This window comes from Acanthopagrus latus, chromosome 5 (genome assembly GCF_904848185.1).
Source record: "Acanthopagrus latus isolate v.2019 chromosome 5, fAcaLat1.1, whole genome shotgun sequence".
Taxonomy (NCBI): Eukaryota; Metazoa; Chordata; class Actinopteri; order Spariformes; family Sparidae; genus Acanthopagrus; species Acanthopagrus latus.
In genome coordinates, this window is record NC_051043.1 from 14,592,798 (window position 1) to 14,615,214 (window position 22,417).

The 22,417-nt window shown below is 40.1% G+C and overlaps 1 protein-coding gene across 4 annotated transcripts in view; it reads right to left on the reverse strand.

The window, feature by feature from the left end:
- Nucleotides 1-21,325, reverse strand: part of LOC119019381 (ral guanine nucleotide dissociation stimulator-like) — a 55,259-nt gene extending 33,934 nt beyond the window's left edge. For 2 of the 4 annotated variants that reach the window (XM_037097890.1, XM_037097888.1), the window contains exon 1: nucleotides 1,548-1,652. In XM_037097890.1, coding sequence (XP_036953785.1) covers nucleotides 1,548-1,649 — 102 coding nt within the window. In that variant the 5' untranslated portion in view covers nucleotides 1,650-1,652. Of the gene's footprint in view, nucleotides 1-1,547; nucleotides 1,653-9,216; nucleotides 9,508-20,139 lie in introns of those variants that run through there. The other 2 variants (XM_037097891.1, XM_037097889.1) reach the window with 2 other exon arrangements.
- Nucleotides 21,326-22,417: the final 1,092 nt, after the last annotated feature.

The window sequence follows — 22,417 nt, forward strand, 5'->3', positions numbered from 1 at the left end:
AGAGGCCTTTAATTGAGACCACAGGTTGAAAAGATCCTCCTGTATCTGAGGCTCTCTGATTGGACAGCAGCTCACAAATCTGAAATGCTGACAGTGAGTCAGACAAAGCCAGAATTATCAGCTGTGGGTTGACTTCCATTTTAGAGACTCTGTTCATGCGGCTGCTGTTTTTCCAATCCGATGGCCAGACTGAGTGTGATGTGGGCAGAGAAAAGGTTGGCCTTCTGCTCCTCCCGTCATCTCGGGTTGACGGCTCTTAATGAAAGCAGACAGATGAGGTCAAACCTCTGTGCTGCCTCATGATGCTGTGAAGACAGAACACTTTAATGACGGTTGATGGGGTCAGATCATAGTCAGAGAAGCATCTATTGTGTCTTTTCAAGTGCAACAATCTACTTCCACAGCTGACAATTTTGCTTTAATCAGCTCTATGTGTGAGGGGAAATTCTTGACATTTAAACGGTTTTAAAAAAACGAATTTCATTCCTTTTTTTTGTCAGTTCTCTAAGTGCTGTCTACTACAGTGACACTGCATTTGAACTTTTTCATGTCAGTTTAACTGATGGACCAGACATTACCACCACATTAATTGCAGCCTCTTTATCCATGTTATTACACAATTTACAGTTTCTCCTAGGCATAAATTATAGTTATTGAGTCATGGCGGGCAGGTGACTCAGCTTTTAGCGTCACTGCGCTCCTGATGCATAATGTTTTATTTGTATCAGACTAACACTATCTACTGGAAGAAAGACTGAGTTTAGGTATCAGAATCAGTGTCAAGAGAGAAAAAGTCGGATTAGTGCATCTGAGACAGCCGACTTACTATGGGGCAGACAATTAAACATCTACAATGTACACAGTAATACAATGCAGTCTCTAGCCTGACTAATACTGTTTGAAATTAATACCTACATCAGATACATAAAAAAAAAAACACCAAATCAAGTTTCTTGAGCTCGACTGACACACCACTCAGCAGCATAAGCATAAACTCACCTTCTCAAGTTTTCTTGACATCTACTTTAAAAGGTCAGTAAAGATATAGACAGATATTAAAAGGAGAACATGTGTTTCCATGATGTGCACCTTATCTTAACACAGCTTAACCAACTCAACAAAAGCAAGATGTTAGAAGCAGATCATTTAAAGGAGAGAGGAAACGGTCTCTCTGCTTCAGCTTTAATAACCAACTATCATAACTTTCATGATGGAAAACAATCTTCATTTTATCCATCACATAGGTCAAATTAATTGGTTAATTGGTGTATTCTAATGTGACATTAACCTTCAGAAATGCAAATTTGCCAGCAGGTAAATGGCATCATTATGTCGCCTGTAGATAGTCTAACATGGTTTTCCAATCAAAACAAGAAACTACCTCAATCAGCAGGATAACCTTTTGGTTTCCAGAGAGTTCATTTCTTATCAACATGTCCTCAGACTCTGAGAGTTACACTAACCACATGCACCTCAGCCTCCTCATATGTACTGTCATTAGGTGAGACATATGCCAAAAAACAAGGCAAAACACTGATCAGTCCAACCTGTCTGCCCGCTCCTCTGACTCTTCGGTAATAATCCTCGCCGTCCCAACAGACACCTGTCTTGACCAGCAGTCCACAGGCCCACGGGTTCCAGCACAACATCACGACCAGAAACCTCAGGATCCAAAAGCAAAAACGAGTCCTGGGGCCTCCAGAGCTTGCACTCCCCTCATCACAGATTGGTCGATCCCCTGCCGACCCTCTGCACATACATATTTACTTTACCAGCTGTGTCAACACGCGCGAGGAACAACACTAGAAAAAATTAACTTTTGCTGGGAAAAGACAAAACGGGTTACCGGAAGCTCACCAGGTTCATCTATGTCTGTGAAAGGTGAAGTGAAACCTTTTAAGTGACAACACCACCACAGCACTGTGGCCGTTAAACACTTCATTACTGACAAAGAGAAAATGAAAGCTAAAGATGAGGCAATTCAATTCAAAGGAACTTCCCGGGTTAACCTAAGGAGGGAATTACCTCCAACCACAGGCCAGAATCATCAGTGGTTTATTAGTTCAGTTTACCAGCTCTACAATATTGTCAGGACTTGTTGCATTCAGCTGCCAGAACAAATTAGGCTGATGTGCGACTTATGTAATCAATCGTTCATACATTCTGCATTGAACAGAAAAAATGTCACCTGTCTGTTATTAAGGTTGTTTGTTGTTAGCCTGATTTTAAGGACTGGATACAGCACAGTCCATGACTAATCGTCTGAGGAAATATACTGAAATGGTTCACATTCACAAAGAAAAGCAGCTAAGAACATTTTGTACTTTGGCTTTAAAAAAATAACTGAAACAAATTAATCATCAGTATTGTTGCGGATTCTTTTTTGTCTATTGACTTTTGACTAATTAACTGACTAATAACTAATAAATTGTGCTCTAAAACTAATTTTATTTTTGACTAAAGCAAAAGAAATACGTCCTGCTACAATCCCTCATACCTTCAGTATATGCACGGCTATGTCAAACTACTGATGTCTTTTTTGGGTGTGAATAAGCTTTTATTATGCCACTTGATATACTGATGTTAGTTTATATGTGTCATGTGAGACATGGGTTTAGGCGGGTTTTGAAAGGCCCATTAAAAATAGTTATATGTCAAGAGTTGCCTTGTTTAGAAAAAACTGAGAATGAAAATGGATTATATAATATATGGCTCAATCAATAAATTACATAGAGCACAAGACAGGGTAATGGAAAATGGGTGTACCTGAAAAACAACTTAAAATAAACAAGATTTTATTTTTCTATTTACAGACCACACGACGCCCTGCTTCTGCTGCCCTGGGAGATCAACCCCATGAGAGAGTTTCCCAGTAACAGACGAAGACAAAAAGAAGATTCCCATTCACACCCATTGAAGCAGCTCCTCCGGTCTGAGCTGCCTCTGACAGCCTCTGGATTTATTCACTGCCATTATTTCAGCACGCAGCACCACTCAGGTGCTCCTCCGAGGTCCTGAGGTCCTGGCATTTCAAAATGCTCTCTCATGCCAACTGCGAGATCACTGGGAGAGCAGCTCTGCTCCGAGGAAACCTGACAACCGTCACGCAGGCTGAGGAAGAAACAAACTGACCTCTCTCTGTTCAAAAACTATATTCTTTATTGATTGATCCAAAATATTGTTTGGATTCTGTTTTCTCTTTTCATTTGATTCACTTGATTTTAACAGCTAATTGTTGTTTCTTTCTTCTGTGCCTTTGAAGTCAGATATTTTCGTCAGCACCTGGGATTCATTGTTTGGCCGGCACTAATTAAAGGTTGCATCATTCCCATCACTGCCTCTACCTGCCACAATACAAAACAAACATAACAACCAAGTATGCAAAGTAACTGTACCAAACGTAACTGTCCACCAAATGTTGTGGATAGCGACCTTAAGTCCTGCATTAAAATTCTACTCAAGTGCAGAAGTATTATCAGCTAAATGTATTTAAAGTAGGTTATGTTGTTATGTATGAATAGATTATTAAGAGAGATGCATCAAAAGCAGCAGTCTACTGTCGTAGCTACTTGAGTTTGAGCTGGTTTACATACAGTTGGGTTGTTTAGAGGGTCGGGCCACCACATAAATCTCATGGTTGTGAGATGAATAATGGGAGAGGAGAAGATGTATGTCATTTTTTTATTATTAAAATAAGTGTTAGATAGCTCTGTATTCCAACAGTAATCAATGTTAGAGAGTATTTGGTCAGAAACTCATGCCCGTTAAAGAAATGTCATGTCTCTTCCCTTTTTATCCAATCAGGACAGAGAACTCCATAATGAGGCGGTCCTGTCTGCTCATGAACACGCAGAGAGCAGGATCCTCCGGTTTGCTATGTCTGGCGATTACCGTTCATGTGGTGACCTAGAGAGGAGGGAGCTTTGTGCTAACTGCAAAACAGACAAGAAGATAGCTAAAATGATCAAACACGGTTATAGCAGCTTTAACGTCTGCAGTTAAGTAGTTTTTTGTGCAATTTTGCTGACAAACCAACTGACAAACAAACAGATCAGGGCAAGAATACAACCTCCTTGGTGGGGGTAACAACAGAAAAGGGAGACAATATGAAAAACAGAAATAGTTCAAGCTAAACGTCATGGTCATTTTTCCTCTGTAGCCAGTTACCAACATCTTCTCCCTCCCTGTCCAGTTGTTGTCCCCAGTAGGTTCCCACCTCTCTCCATCACCTCCACAGCCACCTGCACTCCTGTTCCCCAATGCCCTCATCACTTCTGCTGTATACAAACCTGCCCTTGAGCCACTGTTCCCTGCAGAAGTGTTTACTGTCCCATCCAAGCACCAGCTTTTCTCCTGTCTGCCTTGTTTTCTGACCCTTGTCTGCCCTTTTCAGACTTCAGACCGCCTGCATAAACCCCTCTGGACTTGGTTGCCTGTTGTGACTGCCTAGCTGTTGCCGAATCTCTTCTCTCTGTTTAACAACCTACATCAGCATCAGATCATTTTTAGGGGCTTCAGGGACCAAGTGGGAGCAAAGAGTGAATGACTAACAGTATACTAAGTGCCTGAGGAAGAACATCTGCATACTGTTGGACTTTTAAACAAACTAAACACTGGGCATGAGTGTAATTAGCTTCAACACTTAAACACCCCATTGCTTATCACTTGTTGAAAATTGTCTCGAATAAAATACTTCAAGACAGAATAAACGCTTGCTGAGTGTTCACAGCCAACATTATCAACCAGTCTGCAGACATCCTTTCATTTCCTCTCGAGCCGACCAACAGTTTGACAGCTCAACCACTCGGCAGCTGAGAACCGTTGGCTGATTCTTACCAGCTATCTTAAACATAACAGAGTCAAGAGTCTGAAAACTGAAAAGCTGCATACATTATTTGGGCTGGTGATGAACTTAAAAAATGTATATTTTAATTTTTTATTAACACTACCTAGTTACTAGGGGCTAAGAAATAATGTGAACTGTGTCAAACTGAGTCAAACACATGAATTTTTCCTTCTGAAAAGAAATAACAGAACTGAACACAACCTATTATATAACATTAACCATTTAAATTAAAACGTGGTTAATTATTTTCATACTGTGCAATAAGAAACACTGGAAAACAATATCTTTTAATTTAAGTCAGGAAAGTAAGGGGCTAAATTTTTTGAGAAACACTATCTGACCTAAAGGCCCGGCACATCCAATGTTAAACCCAGACAGATGATCTGGATTTTGTCTGATTATCCGTCCTCTCAGGGCTGTGTGAGGGCACAAACTGTGCTTGATGAATATATTTGTTGCACTGGTGAGGGCAGGACAAATTACACCGTTATCATTCTTACTGGTATGAGGCAAACCTGTCTTCAAAAAATCTTTATATAAAACATATTTGTTTTGCCAATACGGTGATAACAAACAGAAAAGTTTACTGTTTCATATTAGTGAATTAAGTGCTTAATTTTCTGAAGTCATAGGGAAGCTGGGGGGTTTCCATCCTGATTCCCCTCTGTGGTCAGGTTTACACAACAGAAGCACTTTGGTTAAGGTCAGGGAAAGGGCATGGTTTCAGTACAATGCTAGGTAATACATTGTGTCTCGTGCACTTATTTTCAGTATCAAACGAAGACTGTGAAAGTGAAAACCTTCACCAAGCATCTAAACATCACAAGACAAAAAGGGCTGTAGTCACTAGTCACTGGATGTTGTATTGCAAGATATATTCTAGCAAAAGCACAAGAGACAGGGCTGTACAGTCCAATGACCTCACCTAACCACCTTAACTGGGCAGGTTTCCATCCAAATGCAACGCAAGTTTATACTTAATTTAGTTGAGAAGGAAAGGGTCCTAACTTAATTTTTTACTAAATTGTAACATATGCCAATAACAAGGCATCTGTAACAGGCCAACCAATATACTGGTCGAGCTCTGATTAAAAGAGTTCAGTGATTTCATTATTGCAGCCATTAAGATTGGGCAATGTTAGAAACAACAAATACTGCATTTCCCATAATGCACAAGTAGCATATTTTCATTAGATCATTTCTCCACCCCCAGATCATAACAAAGGCTGTCTGTTATAAACACGTAGTCTCCAAGCTGAAGCTGAGATAACCCTGCTGACATCACCATGATTTCATCAACTTTTCTTAGACTTGACAAACAGCCCTCCTCCACAGCCACTGAGCATTTTATACAAGCGTTTCCACAGCCTGGTGGTTTTCCTTCGGATATAAAACAACTCTTAATAACATGCCTGAACAGACTGACAGCAGGGAAAATGAGTGACTTCGCTTGACCCCGGAGAAGAATTCAGGCCACATGAAACACAATCAGGTGTTGCAGCTGTGAGACACTGAGTGGGTGTGAGAAAGAGCGAGAAAATGAACAGCAAACAGCTGACAGCACAGCAGAGTGTCAAAGCTAATTAAATATTATTGTTAGAGCACATTTCATACAGCAGTATAACCTCAGGTGCCCTGCAGATGTGGTGGAAAACTGTTCAGGGACATGAACAGTAAATAAATCAAACTCATCTGAACGAAAACACAAGTGGAAAGTTTCCTTTGAGGAGTCAACTGCCAGACCGAGCTGCATTCACAAGATGATTTCTGATGAAGGACGTCGCTTTTACGGTCTGTGTTACTGAGCATGAATGCACCATTCTGCCCAACATCAACACTTGTTGACACAGAAATACTAAATATGCTATATACAGAAATACTACCAAAGTGACAACACGGCTATACCTTACTGAACACCCAAACATTACACCAATACATGAATCATTTTTCAACATAGAATTTCAAAACCTTCAGCTTTAATCTGTAGCTTCTGGTTTCAGGCTTTCCACCAGATTGTATAACCAGGCTGCAGGGATTAACTGCCACTCAGACACAAGATGATGTTGGCTGATGAAGTCTGGCTCACAGTTGGTGTTCCAGTTCATCCTAAAGGTGTCGGATGGGGTTGAGGGCAATGCTCTGTGCAGGCCAGTGAGGTTCACACCAAAACCATTCTCTATGGATCTAACTTGATGTTAAACCAGGAAAGGGACAAACATAAACTGTTGGCACAAAGCCGGAAAAACATTATCGGGCCTTCAAAGCATACCTTGAGTACAGATTGTGCACAAGGGTGTCGACGTACTTTGGACCATATGGTATATCAATATGGGGAAACCTGAGTAACAGTTACAGTCTCACATCTGCATGCCCAGCACTGCACTGGAGCTCCAATCTAGTGATGGACCGATTAACGGCCTGGCCAAATGTCGGGGCCGATATTCAGCTTTTTTGCTGATTATCAGTATCTCTGTTTTTTGTGTCAGATTGCCAATAAAATACATTGATTTAAAAGTACATTACTTTGGCTCTGGTGCAGCATCATAACTCTATCTGTAGTCACAATTCTGTTGGGTCATTCAGTGGCCTGCCCACAACACTATCAGATTGGTAGTGTTGTGGGCACAAAACAATCTGAATATGCAAAGTAACTAGTAACTAAATGTATCAAATAATAGAAGAAAATAGACTTGAGTGCTTGACTAAATTGTAGTATGTTACATTATATCACTGGTTTTTCACAAATTTGGTACAGATTTTTATCTTTCCTCTAAATCTATATCGGTTTCAATTATCGATTATCAGTCTCCTTAAGAATCTGTATCAGCCCTAAAAACAAAACATGACAGTTGATGCCTACTCCATTCTAATCAACAACAAAAAAACATAGTCATTCGAATGGATAACTGTTTAGTGGGGACACGAGAACCAAAGGAAATGATGATTTAAGTCCAAAAGATCAAAACGAGCCAATAGCTCTGCAGGTTTAATATCAGGCTGTGTCCCATGTAATCAATCTAATGTTCAGCCACAACAGCAGCAGATATGTCTGCTTTTCAGTCTCAGCATTTATTAACAAGCTGACACAGGAACACATTCATTAGGCATCGTGGGATTATTATAGACACGACCAAACATGTCAAAAATACCACACGGCACAGCATCCTCTGTAGGGAGACGGTAACCTTGGTGTCCAGCGTTTGGTGGCAGTGGCAGCCCAACACACAAACACACAGGCACACACACACACCAGTAAGAACAATGCCTGGCAAACTTGACAGATACCAAAAGAGAAAAACAACGGTATGTTCCCATGTGTTCACATTACGCTGTTATGAGGTGACAGATTTTGAAATCGGATAGCCAGAAGCAAATCCAGGAAAATCAACCGAAGGCAAACGGAGAGTCAAGATGAGGTGAGAAGCCAAATGATGAACAGCAGAGAAGGAAATAAACTACAAAAATGCATTGTGTTACCTACCTACACCGATAACCTGTTGGGCTAGAAAGTTCACAAAGCAGTTGAGTCATGTGACTTTTGTTAACAAGCATTAATTGGCTGTTAATTGGTTTGAAGTGTGACATAAAACAAACGGAGTACAAAAATGCAGCAAAAACATCTTCTCCACACCAGATAGGAGAAAAAATGCACAACGCCGCAGCTGTGAGCACATGCACATTACAAACCACACAAATAATCAACAGAACACAAATATACACACAAACACTCATACAGTATTCATTTACATTCGTACAAGTGCACAAATAAACACACCAGTGCAGCTGCAGACCTGCGCAAGTACGTGTACACACAAACACTCAGACTTACAAAACACAAGTTCACACTGCAGCGCCTGGCGAACACACACACACACACACACACACACACACACACACACACACACACTTGGGGTGTCCCTTCAAATATTTGAATATTGTAGTGCTGTCTATTTAATCATTTACGATAACATTTTGTGTTTTGCCTGCTAAAGTTGCATAAGAATGTACATTTAACATTCATTTTTGTTATCTGAATGATGGCAGAGCACTGATCCAGAAACACACAAACACATACACAGTATACAATATGCAGTATACAGTATGAGACACATGAGCCCACAGAAAACACTCACACCTACACACAATGGGCAAATGGGCATACACACACACTTGCAGACTCCCATAGTAGCACATCCACACATGCATACATAAACCTACTTCAGTGCACTCATGGTCTCACTCTCTCTCTCTCACACACACACACACACACACACACACACACACACACACACACACACACACACACACACACACACACACACAGAAACACAGACACAGACAGCTCTCTGCAGTGTGGTGTTGGAGCTCACCAGGTCTTCCAGGATGGTAACAGGGAAGTCGAACATGCACATCTTAACGGGCTGAGCGAGGGCTCTGTGCAGGTTGAACAGGGACTTGGTTTCCATGCTGTACACTGAACGCACCGCAGAGCCGCAGCTCGGCCGCTTGCAAGACAAACATACACCAACAAAAAATGTAAAAGTGTAAAAAAAAAAAAAAAAAGAATTGAAAAAAAATAATAAAATAAAAGAGGTAACTCCCCAAGCTGGCTGCTCGCTCGCTCTGCCTCCCGGTGTAGACTGCGAGGAATCCGTCTCAGAGAAAAAAAGAGAAACCCCTACACCTCCACCTCCTCCTGTTCTTTCAAGCCACCAACAACCCTGCGCTCCCCTCGCTTCCCTCCCTCCCTCTTCCTCTTCTTGTCTTTCCTCGCCTCCTCCACCTCCTCCTCCTCCTCCCTGCTTTCCACCCTCACTAGGGAACGTCTTAACTGTCAGCAGCTGCTCTCTTGTCTTTCCGTCTTCTGGAGGTATTGCCCAACAGCACGGCAACACTCAGCTGTTATGCCACGACCGCAGTGTGTTTGCTCTCTCTCTTCTCTCTAACGTTCAGGCTGAAGCGCTTCACACAACCAAATGCATCTGCCAGGCGGAAAGAAAAAAAAAAAACCTTGCCAAATGAAATGCAGCAGGTACAGCGAGGGCTTCTGAGTTGCCGTCTGACTCTCTTCTGCTTCATTATGCTGCAGCGATTTAATCAAGAAAGAGGGACCAGCTCTGTTTTGCTCCTGTAGTGCCAGACTGTCTGTGTGAGCCCATTAAAGATGAAGCAGGGTGACTGCTTCTGAGGCTGATGTATGAATCCGCCTCCCTGCTCATTAATGTCGCTGGTAAATGTGAAACTTGACGTTCTGGCATTTTTCCAGCCCTCATCTGAAAATGATTTTCTTTTGTAAATATCTGCTGGGACGATGAAAGTGGCGGATCAAGTTTAAAAATCCTCCAGCTGCTGTGACAATGAATCCTGCTTTTCTATTGAGGGATACGGAATATTTGTTGGTGTTTAGAGAGTCAATGTTGAGATGCAGCTGTCACACGCTCACAGACCACCTGTCAATCAAACAGTGTGGGCGGTTCTGTAATATCTTTTCCAGGGTTTTTCGTTTATTTAATTCTGACTTTGTCAGGTTCCACTTGGTTTCCCAGGGACCAAAAATATATCCAAAAGAAGTCTTTTCAACCTCTTTGAAGTCCAACGAAGAGCCGGAATTAAAGGTTTTAGACATCTCTTCAGTGTTCACTGGTGATGTCCAAGTAACATCCTTACAGGGTTGAAAATAAAAGTTTTTACAGTGTAATTTTAGACATCTTTTCAACTTCAGATTCCTAAGGACTTGTGGTTCAAAATTAAAGACGGCTGAATTTTGCTCCCTGCAGCAAAAGCTACAGGGTGGATTTGAACCTTGAGCCGAAACCTCAGTATGAATGAGGCATGCACTTCACCAGGAGAGCTTTTGATCAGCTTTATACTTTATCATCCAACTTTGGAACATGATGGTTGAAAACACATCTTTTGAAACCCTTTTTGCTCAAGGGGTTACTGTGAATGCAGACTGTTTAAAGGGACAGTTCACCCCAGAATCAAAAGCACATACATTTACCCTGTACCATTTTTTTTTGGTGTGTGTTACTGAAACTTGAACATATCAGTCCTGGAAATGTCTGTCGGCTATAATGGAACTAGATGGCACTCAGATTGTGTTGCTCAAAATGCCTCAAGATAATCCTCAGAGCTTGTTGTGACTCATTTTATGTAGGAATTATTTTCTTTCTAGCAAATTACACCCAACAGCCATCTCGCAGACAGCATCTACTCAATGACGAACTAAGATGGCACGGTAACATACTAACCATTTATAATATGTGCCTGTTGTGTCCAACACCAGTTCAAAACAACTCATTAATACCTGACAGTCATTTTTTTCCTGAGGAGGAACTACTGTGTTTCCTATCAGGTGGAATTTTTGCAGTAAATTTTAAAGCTTTCACAATGAATCTCGACGCACTGATGATGAATGTACAAAATGTCACAGATTATCACTTTAAATGTGCAGAATGTAATGTTAGTGTGAATCACATCCTCTGAGTTGCCCTACCCTGACTGATTGTCCAATCTGACAGCAGATAACACATGAATGATCCACTTACCTGGTGGTGGGTTATTTTGTGAAGAATTAACACTATGAATGAGGCTAGTATATTAGTGAATGAATGTGTGTATAAATCGGTGAAAAAGTGTTGAAAAGCACTTTGAGTGGTCGGAAGACTAGAGAATATAAAGACCATTTACCATTTAACTAGACCAGCAATCAGTCATTGATTAATTGTTTGACATGCATACCTTCGCCAAGGCCCACCAGCCCCCTTTAATCAAGCCTAGTTTCATATCAGATAAAAGCACTTTAAGAGCCATCCTCCATCTAGGTTTCCTGGCAATGTCATTTTTGTGAAATCCTGCTGACAAACCAGACGACCAACGAACGGAAACTTCCTTGGCAGATGTAAAAATGAATCGACATCTACAGTATTTTTAAAATCAAATCATTGTCGTCATTTTTACAGCAAAAACGCCAACATTTAACTTCCACCTTCTGAAATGCTACTACTTATTGCTTTTCTTTGTCATACAAGACTGAAATATCTTAAAAATGAATATCTTCAAGTTTTGGACAGGAAGTTGGACAAATCAAGACTTTTGAAGATGTGACCTCGGGCTGTCATTTTTTCTTTCAACAACAAAACAGTACATATATCTATTTTCATCATCTAATTGAGAAAATCTCCAGGTTAGTCAATAACACAAAATAGTACTCATACACAACATGTTAGACAGTGCATTATTAAATAAGATTATATATAAATAAGTGAATCTAAATATTAGTCCTCCAGGTACAAATTACGCAGACAAGCAGGTGATGCTGCTTGTTTTGCAGCCCTGTTTGCGTGCATATCTCTACAAAGCCAGTACATCATGAGCCTTGTGATTCATTTGAAGTCCTGCCTGATTCAAGTTTCATCTTTCAGGACCTACGCTGATTAATAACAATAGGCTCTCGTTGTACGTCAGCAAACACACTGCAGCACTTCCATCAAACCTTCTATGTGGAAACAAACCACAAAACACCAAACTGAGGCTTCTGGTTGCCTTTGAGGAGAAGATAAACCTCTACAGAACATTTACCTTCACATTAAACTGATTCTCAGTCCAAGTTAGATATTTGTTTCTGCAGCATATGTGTACGAGGTTCCCTGCAGCAGCAGGACTGAGTCCATCTGAAACATATTTTCCCCCACCTGGACTCCATATTGGCTTTTTGATATTTCCCTCAACATCTTTGCAGCCTGAACCTGAAGGCTCAAACAGCCTCTTGCAAACTTATATTAGAATATTTCCTGTCAACCTCGTCGTATGTAGGTCACGCAGCTTTTACCCCAAATGGCTATAACGGTGACAGAGAGGAAGTAAGTTTGCTCCGACCTGAAAAAAGTCTGCCTCAGAGCTATGAAAACGTGTCTGTGTTTTGTTTTCAAAAGCCTCTGAGGTTTTTTTATCTACCTACCACGAGTGTCATGCTGCCAGTTCTTACTTACAACACTGCTTCGACCGCTTTGCTTTTGTGTTTCATCATCATGCAAATGTACTGAACTAAACTGAATGTCAACAACCCAAGCTGTGCAATTATTTACTTTGTCTTTGGGGATATATATTGCAAAATAAGACCAGATGATCCTGCAAAATAAGCAAAAGAGCTTTTCTCATTTCACTCACTCATTCCTCTCGTTCAGGCTCTTCTTTCTCAGAAAATAGTTGCATATTTACGGACAGACGCCCTAAATATTTTAAGTGTGCGCAGGCTACAAGTCCAGGCTTGAAGTCTTGGGGAATTTGAACAGGAAACAAAGGCAGCTCTGATTCAGATGCAAATGATGTTCGACGTTGTGATTTAAAAGTACAGCCACCGAGTGAAGATGAATGCTGCTGCCATTTAAAACGCAGACAGTAGAAGAGGAAGACGAAGCAGCTGAAAGAAAAGAGCGAGAGGGCCTGAGACACCACTGGGAACTGCTTTCAGATGCAGAGGCCGTCCCACGGCTGAATACTGTAGGAGAGCTGTTGTCATGGAAACAGGGAGGCAAAGCCAGCTCTTCATAGGGCTACATAAGACCGACCCCCCTCCCCCCTCCTCTCCTCCCTTCCTCCTCTACAGATACAGAGCCAGGACAGGAAGCCAGACTGTAACCTGCAGGTCCGCTTCCTGTGGCCTAAGACAAAGACAGGACGGGCGGTACAGGTACAGAGGTCAGTTCATCTGCGACATGTGACTGTAACCTGTCTTTTCTGTGTCCACTGTTCATCTGGTTTAACGGTGCTTCAATGATGACGTGTTGATGCAGCTTGGATGTCCACAAAGCCTTTCAGGACAACATGCAACAGGACGACAACACTGACATGTCCAGTCAAATGTCTCTTTAATGTTTAAAGATGTCTTCATGTGGAGGACTAGCACTGTGATGAATTCTCCCTTGGAAAGGGATAATAAATGTATTCTATTCTGCTCTATCTCTGGTGACCGTGATGTGAAACTTATCGTACATTCTTTTGACAATCTTTTTAACCATGCAGCTGTTTGCTGAGCTCCGATTTTATCTTGAGTTTCTGTCACCACAGCTGCTCGCTTGCAACCAATGGTTTTGAAGTCAAAGATATTCGGTTGAATATCACAGAGGACCAAAAAAAAAAAAAACAGCCATTAATTACATTCGAGAGGCTGTAAACAGAAAAACAAGGGATAATTAAGTAAACAAATTACTCAGAAACTGCGGGGGACACCAAATTTCACAAAATGCCAATTTCTACATACTGTTGCTTTAAATATTTAACAATGCTCAGAAAGAATAAAACAGAAAGTTACCCATAACCAGTGAAAATGAGTCTGTAATTGTTATGTTAAAATAGATGTGATTTTCAATTATTCATATATAAATATATGCCATAATGTTGATGTCAATACAAATATCAACATTTCATTTTTAAAGCCATTACTGCAGGAAGAAGTAGATGTTTTATTCAAGTTTGCTCAGGGAAAATCACATATGATTGAATTAGGCCTGGATGATACAGCAAAAGAAAAATCATTTTGTGATTATTCTGACAGATATTGACAGACATGGACTGCAATATGATTCATGATTAATCATATTTGTGTCACAATATTCATTTTCAGCAACAACAAAAAAACACTAAATAATGAGTGATCATGAATACATGACATTTGTCAAGGACTCTATCAAACCAACACGTTTTCTTAAATCTTGAGAAAAAGACTTCTGTCTGCAGCACTACAGTACGTCACTATAATGCTGTCACTATAATGCTGTTTTGTCACACTTTATCTTTTAACTTTTAATTTTAACTTTAAACTGCAGCTTCTGTGATTTGGATATTGCACTTGGCCATATTGACATCTAATAACATTAGATGTGATATAAAATGTAATTCATCTCCAGGCGGTATACAACAGACGTTTTTAAATCCAACCTCACAAGACTTCATGAAGAGACTTCATCCCTCCTCTCTCACTGACAGCCTATTTTATAGCCTGAAAAACAAAACAAAACCTGAAGAAATAAATCAATAAAAAGTGCGAACCAGCAGCAGCCAGACTTCATGCGTCTGGCCTGCAGAGACTCTGGATGGAAAAAATTGCCTCCAGTCAGCATGAACACGCCTGCAAATGATTACAGTGTCTACACACATACAAATCTGATCTGGTCACTTGGAAATTACAAACGTGGACAGTTGGCTTTAAAGACTAGATTTAGAAAACAAATTAGGGTTGTTTGCTCACTGAACAAACACTCCAACGGTGAGACAGTCTGAAATGCTCGGCAACAAGTCGAATGTTACAGAGCCACTGCAACACTGTTCATCATGCACTTCTCCACAGCACAGAAATGCTTCTGACAAGACATTTCAAGGACAGGCCCTTCCTCCACACACACACACACACACACACACACACACACACACACACACACACACACACACACACACACGCACACACACACACACACAGAGAACCATGCTTCTGAAAAAGAAAAACCCTGGGGACTGAAAAACTGGAGAAAAAAATGTATGATTCTTGTCACATTCCATCAGACAAAGAAGTCAGATATGCTTGGAGTGAAGTCAAGCTTCAAGAACAGAGTGCTTTCTGGAGCGCCGTGCAGAAAATGGAGCGCCGTGGCAGCAGCAGAAAAGCTTACAGCTTTATCTACAATTCCTACAATGGTGGAAAAAAGGCAAATAAATGTTTCAAAAGAGGATAAACATCAATAATACCAGTGAGAGGAAACAGGATTTACGTGGAGGGGAGTAAAGAAGAATAAGAAATGGTTGTTTACAGTAAAATCTAGGCAACATTTTTTTGAGCTGGTGTGTGTGTGTGTGTGTGTGTGTGTGTGTGTGTGTGTGTGTGTGTGTGTGTGTGTGTGTGTGGAGGGTTAAATAGGCCTTTTTACACAGAGGCAGTGGGGAGCCTCACATCCTGAAGCAGCTTTTCTCATCTTGCTCAGACTCAGACCTTTGACACAGATTCATCATGTTGTGTTGGAATAAACCTTGCTGCATTGGTAAATGCTGGCTTACAATAACTAAATTTAAAGTAATAAAGCTGCAGTAAAACAAACTTGGAAGTTATTTTTGCTTCAACATTTCATATAACAATCTGGCAGATCAGCTAAATTTCACATCAAAACAGTTATTTCCTGTTTGTGTGAAGTGACCGGGCTTGAACGAGTGATTCATTTCAGCAAACAGGGTAAACCTTCACTGTCTTGGTTGCATCATCAACTTGGTTAAACCCTCAGTTTGTCATATGAACAACTTGCCAATTTTACAGAGATGAGTACAGCCAGACCTCCACTGGCAGGTTAACAGCTGCTAGATTGTTAAAGTTTGTACCATTAGCTACCAGTTTAATGTTACAGTCACTTGCCATCTTCAGTGTGTAGGTTGCTAGCTTGGAGGCTGTTGTTGTGATATGTTGTAGCAACAGGGATTTTGAAAACAGTAACACACAGATAGCAGAGAGAAGAGGGGTAATGCCACCTGAAACCCAAAGCGACAATGACTATCAACATTTAAGATGTGGTCACCTGTCAAAGGTTGCTTCAAACAAATGGGGGCCGCATATCACCAGAGTACCCACCAGCTGCCGCTCACAATTCCCTTTGCTATATCCTTCTTTGGCTATAGCTTGCTGTTACCTATGTAGCTCAGTCAGTAGGGGATACAGTACGGAGGTGATTTACACGGTTATTCTGTTCAGCGCCATAGACTGGCTGCGGCATATCCCAGCATGCACTGAGCTAAAACACATACTGACACACAAACCCATTCACACCAACAGGACCTTCAGATTTTTCCAGTTCACTTCTTTGGACAGCAGGCGAAAGAAAAAAAAACTCAATATAGAAACAATCAATCATTATTTAACAATTAATAGAAATTGATTAATTTCTGGCTGAGTGACTAATGGATTTATTGACTAACTCTTTCCAGGGGGACATGTCGGTGACATCCACTCAAGAATCATCTCCACCAGTCTCTCCTCTGCCCCTTGTCTTGAGCAGACACACCTCACATCTCTGCAATGTATTATTGATGTGTCAGCTTAGGCTTATGGTCACTGATGCTGCTGTGGGGGGTAAACAAGAGGAAGTAACCCCACCCCCCAAGTTCTTGGACAGAAGACAGAAGAGGTTATGAGCTCCACTGACTGAAGGATTTTCCTTGAGGGCTTCCGGTCTGAAGCGGAGAATAACACCCTCAGTATTATTCTCAGCTGCAGACCAGATCTAATGAGTCTGAACATAAGAAGATGTGACAAACAAGCAGGTTTATATTTAGAAAACAACACCATATTTTTTTGTCCATTGGTAATTTTTTTTGTTTAGTTTCAGGAAACAAGGCCAAATGCTCTGTTCAGGTTCCCAGAGCCCCGAGTGTTGTCTCTTGATTGCTTTTTTTTGTCTGAACAAGTGTTAAATACCCAAAGGGAGGCAGTTTTAACATCATATGACATTACAACAAGCTGCTCATTCTCACATTGTAGAAGGTCCAGCGAGAGGAAAACACCAATCAATTAACTGATTAATGCTTTCAGCACTATTCTTTACCCTTTGTCGCCAAAACCACAATGCATAAGTCCGTTGACATTCCCATTACTTACACTAAATGTTCCAATGAATATGTTACATACTACTATAATACATTGACTTTATACTGGTTTTACATATTTACATATTTCCCTGGTCAAGAAATCACTTAGTCCACAGAAATTAGACAATGATCATCACAAGAAATGTCTTGCTCTGTCCACACTACAACTTAAAAAACACCAAATATATTCAAATTGTGCTTAGATTAAAACACTGAAAAGCAGCAGATGTGTTTTTTGTTAATTGAATGAAACATTTAATGACTTTAGTTTTGTTAGGACTATTTGTTAATGCATTCATAAATCAACAGAAAATTCATCAACAACCATTTCAATAGATTAATGTGGAGCATAAATGCAAAATTCTCTTATTCCAGGCTCTCAAATGTGAAGATTTTCCGCTTGTCTTGTCTTTTCTGGATTGTTATTAGAAGATAACTACACATTAGAACATCACCTTGGAGTGTGGGAACTTGTGGTCAGCATTTTTCACAAATTTTTCACATTTTAAAGGGGCTGTGCAGAATTTCTGTGCTGCGCTGGAAGCTGGTCGTTTGTGTATGTTAGCAGACTCCATTTCTAAACTAGCGTTAGCTGCTGATTGCTCTCTGTTAGGGCAGAGTGGAGAGTCCTTCACAAAGAAATCCACAGTCCAGCAACATTAAGCAACTTAAACACATCCTCAACAGGCTTGCATAGGCAACGGAAAGAGATAAGGAGGGTCTTATTTTTCACGTCACATTACAATCTGCTCACATATGGCCAATAAAATGGTGATTAATAGATGTAAGTTGCTACAATGTTTTTATATCATATAATTGTAATTATAAAATGACTCATGTGAATTTGCTTGAGCAGCCTTCAAACTGTCATTGCTTTATTTTCTGACCAGTTACTCAACTAACTGTTTCAAACTGATTACCTTCAAAGCTTTCCCCTTGCACAGATTGGTTTCCAACTGAACTGATCTCTTTTCAGTTTCTTGAATGTGTGGTTATAACAACCAGAAATCTCCTCTGGATTTAATAAACTGCTGTACATTACAGAACAGGTATTACAATCAGAATACATATAATATATATGACTGGATGATATCAAATAATATAGGGCAATCTGTATCTCAATATTTTCAAATCTCCCTAAAAGCACTTCATGAATTCAAGGGCTGGGCCACTAAATCATGCATCACATCATATCATATTTTTTACCTTTATTGTAATGATATTGTTGGGATGTGGTAAATTCAGAGAATGCACCACTTTACTCTGATGTAGCCTTCAAAACCAGGAAAATACAACACCTTTCACAATATCCAAAATCTAGACCATGTATAGCCTCATATCACGATAACAATATAGTATTGAGATATTGCTCAGCCCTAGCGCAACACAGAAAATGTATTGATGAAAAATAATACAATTCTTGGAAATGTATTAAGTCAAAAAGGCCAAATCTTCTCATGTTGGCTCGAGACTGTCAAATTTGATGTTCTTCTTTTCTCTGAATATGTCACCTCGGGCTCTGAAGACTTGTGATGAGCAGTATTTTCTGACATTCTATCAGTTTAACAGCTAATAAATAAGAAAAAATGCCTAACAGATTAATTAACGTATAAAAAGCCTGGCAGCCTCATAATAACAACAGACAATAGCAGTGCGGTCAGGGCCCCTTGGCTTTGGAACGACCTACCTGAGGATAACAGGCTCGCAGAAAACAGAAACGTCTTTTAAATCACTTCTAAAACCCACTTTTATATACTTGATTTCATGTGAAGTCACCCTTTTCCACTGATTTTTTATCTTTCTATGTTTTTTATTCTGTCTTTAACTGCTTTTATTTGTTCATTTTTAATCTATTTATTGTCCTTATTCTTGTTACTGCTCTTAATCTTTTTACCTGTTCTTAATTCCACTATGATGTTGTCCTCTTTTCGTCCGTTAATGATTTTATTCTTTTATTTTTGCATTACTTTTCCTTGCTCTCTCTTTTATTGTGATTGTGCCTGTTTTCTGGCTTTTATTCCTTTTACTTGAAATGACTCACATTGCTTTTTTTGTGTTTTTACATGTTCAGTTCTGCCTTCTTGTCTTGGAATTGGCTTCCTGGCGTTTGGCTCGACTCTCCAGTGTTTCTTATTTTAATACTGTCTTCCTGAGGGTGCTGCATTTGCTTGTTTGCCAAAGCCCTTGGCAAACTGTTTTTTTTTTGTTTTTTGTTTTTTTTTTAAAAGGTGCTACATAAATAAAGTTTATTATATTATCGTGTCATAAACACAGATTCACAAGGCTGTTATTTCATACCTAATAAAACATAATACAAAGCTAATCTCTACAGGTTTAAATGCCTGAACAACACAAACAGCAGCTCCAGAGACAGTGGGAGAGAGAGGTTGGCTTTAAGCAGGGCAGAGAGAGAGAGAGAGAGAGAGAGAGAGAGAGAGAGAGATGGTAGGAAGGTTATAATGACGGGAAATATGTGCAGCAGGGTCATCAATAGAAAAGATATTGATCACCTGAAGAATCACCACAAATCCACACTGATACACGACAATCTCGCTCAGACACGAGCCGTGGAAGACCTCTAATTAACGCCCAATCACCACTATGCAAATGAACTCAGGTGTGCATTTGAATATGAACCCTCTGACTCCGAGCAGATATTCTCTGCTTACCTGTTTTTCCAGCATGATCATTCTCTCAGTATCATGACCTTCATGGAGTGTGTATCCATGCGAGTTCAGGGTTCACCGTTAGACACACTCCTCCTTAGCCAGCATCTCGTTCTTCACGGAGAAAAAAAAAAAAATTAACGAATGTTAAAAAAAATATCGGTTAGCTAATGAACGTCAACGCTGAGAGACTAGTACACAGCTACGGTGCTTTATCCTTGAGAGAAATGTCCTCAGTGGCTCCAGCATGTCTCGACATCAATATAAAAAAGCATTAAGGAGTGTTTTTTTTTTCTTCTAAACACCACGTCGGTCAGTGAACGGGGGAGGGAGGAAAAAAAACAACCCACTTGCGAGTTGACTGAGGGCTAGCTAACATTAGCGTGCTAGCGTTAGCCAGCTAAACCCAGCGATTATCACAATTTTATTTGTCTCCCCCTGCTTTCATCCATCGCCGCCCCGCGCCCTTCCAGTCACGCTCGAAAAAACACAGCGGAGAGGTCTTCTCGAGCATCGGCTCTCCAATCCCCGCCGTTGCTCGACGTCGACATCCCAGTGAGGAGTGGTCAGTCCGGGGGAAGATGTGGTGATTCGACCACTGTAACACTGATGCTTAAATGGATGCTGTTGCTGCTGCTGCTGCTGCTGCTGCTGGCTGATGAGGGGAATCTCCGCTTTCACCGAGACAAGACGCTGCTGCTGCTGCTGCTGCTGCGGTCGGAGAAACCAAAGCGTCTCAGAACAACGACGCTCCTGAACGCACCACACGTAAAACGACGCAGGGGCGACACAGACGCTCCTGAACAGACTCCAGATACATTTTAATACACATTTATAATTATTTTAAACAACGTTCATATTTTCATATCCTTTTATTTCATTAAGTCATTCATTAAGTTTCTTTCATTTCTCAATACGGCTATTGTAAATTCATACCAACATTGTAATTGCAATCACTGACATTTAAGATAGCAGTTTAAAATCCAAAAATCTTTATACAATTTGCTTATATCAGACATTCTATCAATGACATTTGTAAACAGTGATCTTGTTGTACCAAATACTGACTTGAAGGGGGTGAATAATACTTACTCAACCACTTATATTACTATATGTTCAATAGATTGACATTAATTTGTAGAAAATTATATTGACCCTGATTCCATTTATAAAAGCGATCAAAGGGGGAAACATCCAAGGGGATGAATACTTTTAATAGGCTCACATATGGCCAATAAAATGGTGATTAATAGCATTAAGTTGCTACAATGTTTTTATAACATATAATTGTAATTATAAAATGACTCGTGAATTTGCTTGTGCAGCCTTCAAACTGTCATCTGTGTATTTTCTGACCAGTTACTCAACTAACTGTTTCAAACTGATTACCTTCAAAGCTTTCCCCTTGCACAGATTGGTTTCCAACTGAATTGATCTCTTTTCAGTTTCTTGAATGTGTGGTTATAACAACCAGAAATCTCCTCTGGATTTAATAAACTGCTGTACATTACAGAACAGGTATTACAATCAGAATACATATAATATATATGACTGGACGATATCAAATAATAGAGGACAATCTGTATCTCAATATTTTCAAATCTCCCTAAAAGCACTTCATGAATTCAAGGGCTGGGCCACTAAATCATCATACATACATCATATCATACCATATTTTTTACCAAATACCTGGATACCTTTATTGTAATGATATTGTTGGGATGTGGTAAATTCAGAGAATGCACCACTTTACTCTGATGTAGCCTTCAAAACCAGGAAAATACAACACCTTTCACAATATCCAAAATCTAGACCATGTATAGCCTCATATCACGATAACAATACAGTACATGTGGCATCTATTGCATGTCTGTACATCCTGGGAGAGGGATCCCCCCTCTGGGGCTCTTTTCTTCTGAGGAATTTTCCTTTTTTCGATATGACAAGCTTTTCCTCACTGGAATCGAGGGTCTGAGGACAGAGGATGTGGCACACTGTGCAGATTGTAAAGCCAACTGAAGCAATGTGCCTGATATTGGGCTATGTAAATAAAATTCATGTGATTTTATTTTATAGTTGTGAGCTATCTCATTGACGATAATGGTGATGAAGACCATGACATAATGTTGAAAGGGAAGTGTATGAAAAAATGTTACATACATAATATACAATATAAACTGATACTGATTATTGGAAAAAATCAGAAAATTGTCCCAACCTTTATAATACACAGTTTATGAATTATAAATGATGATTGCCATTGGAGTCAGTTGTGGTGGTT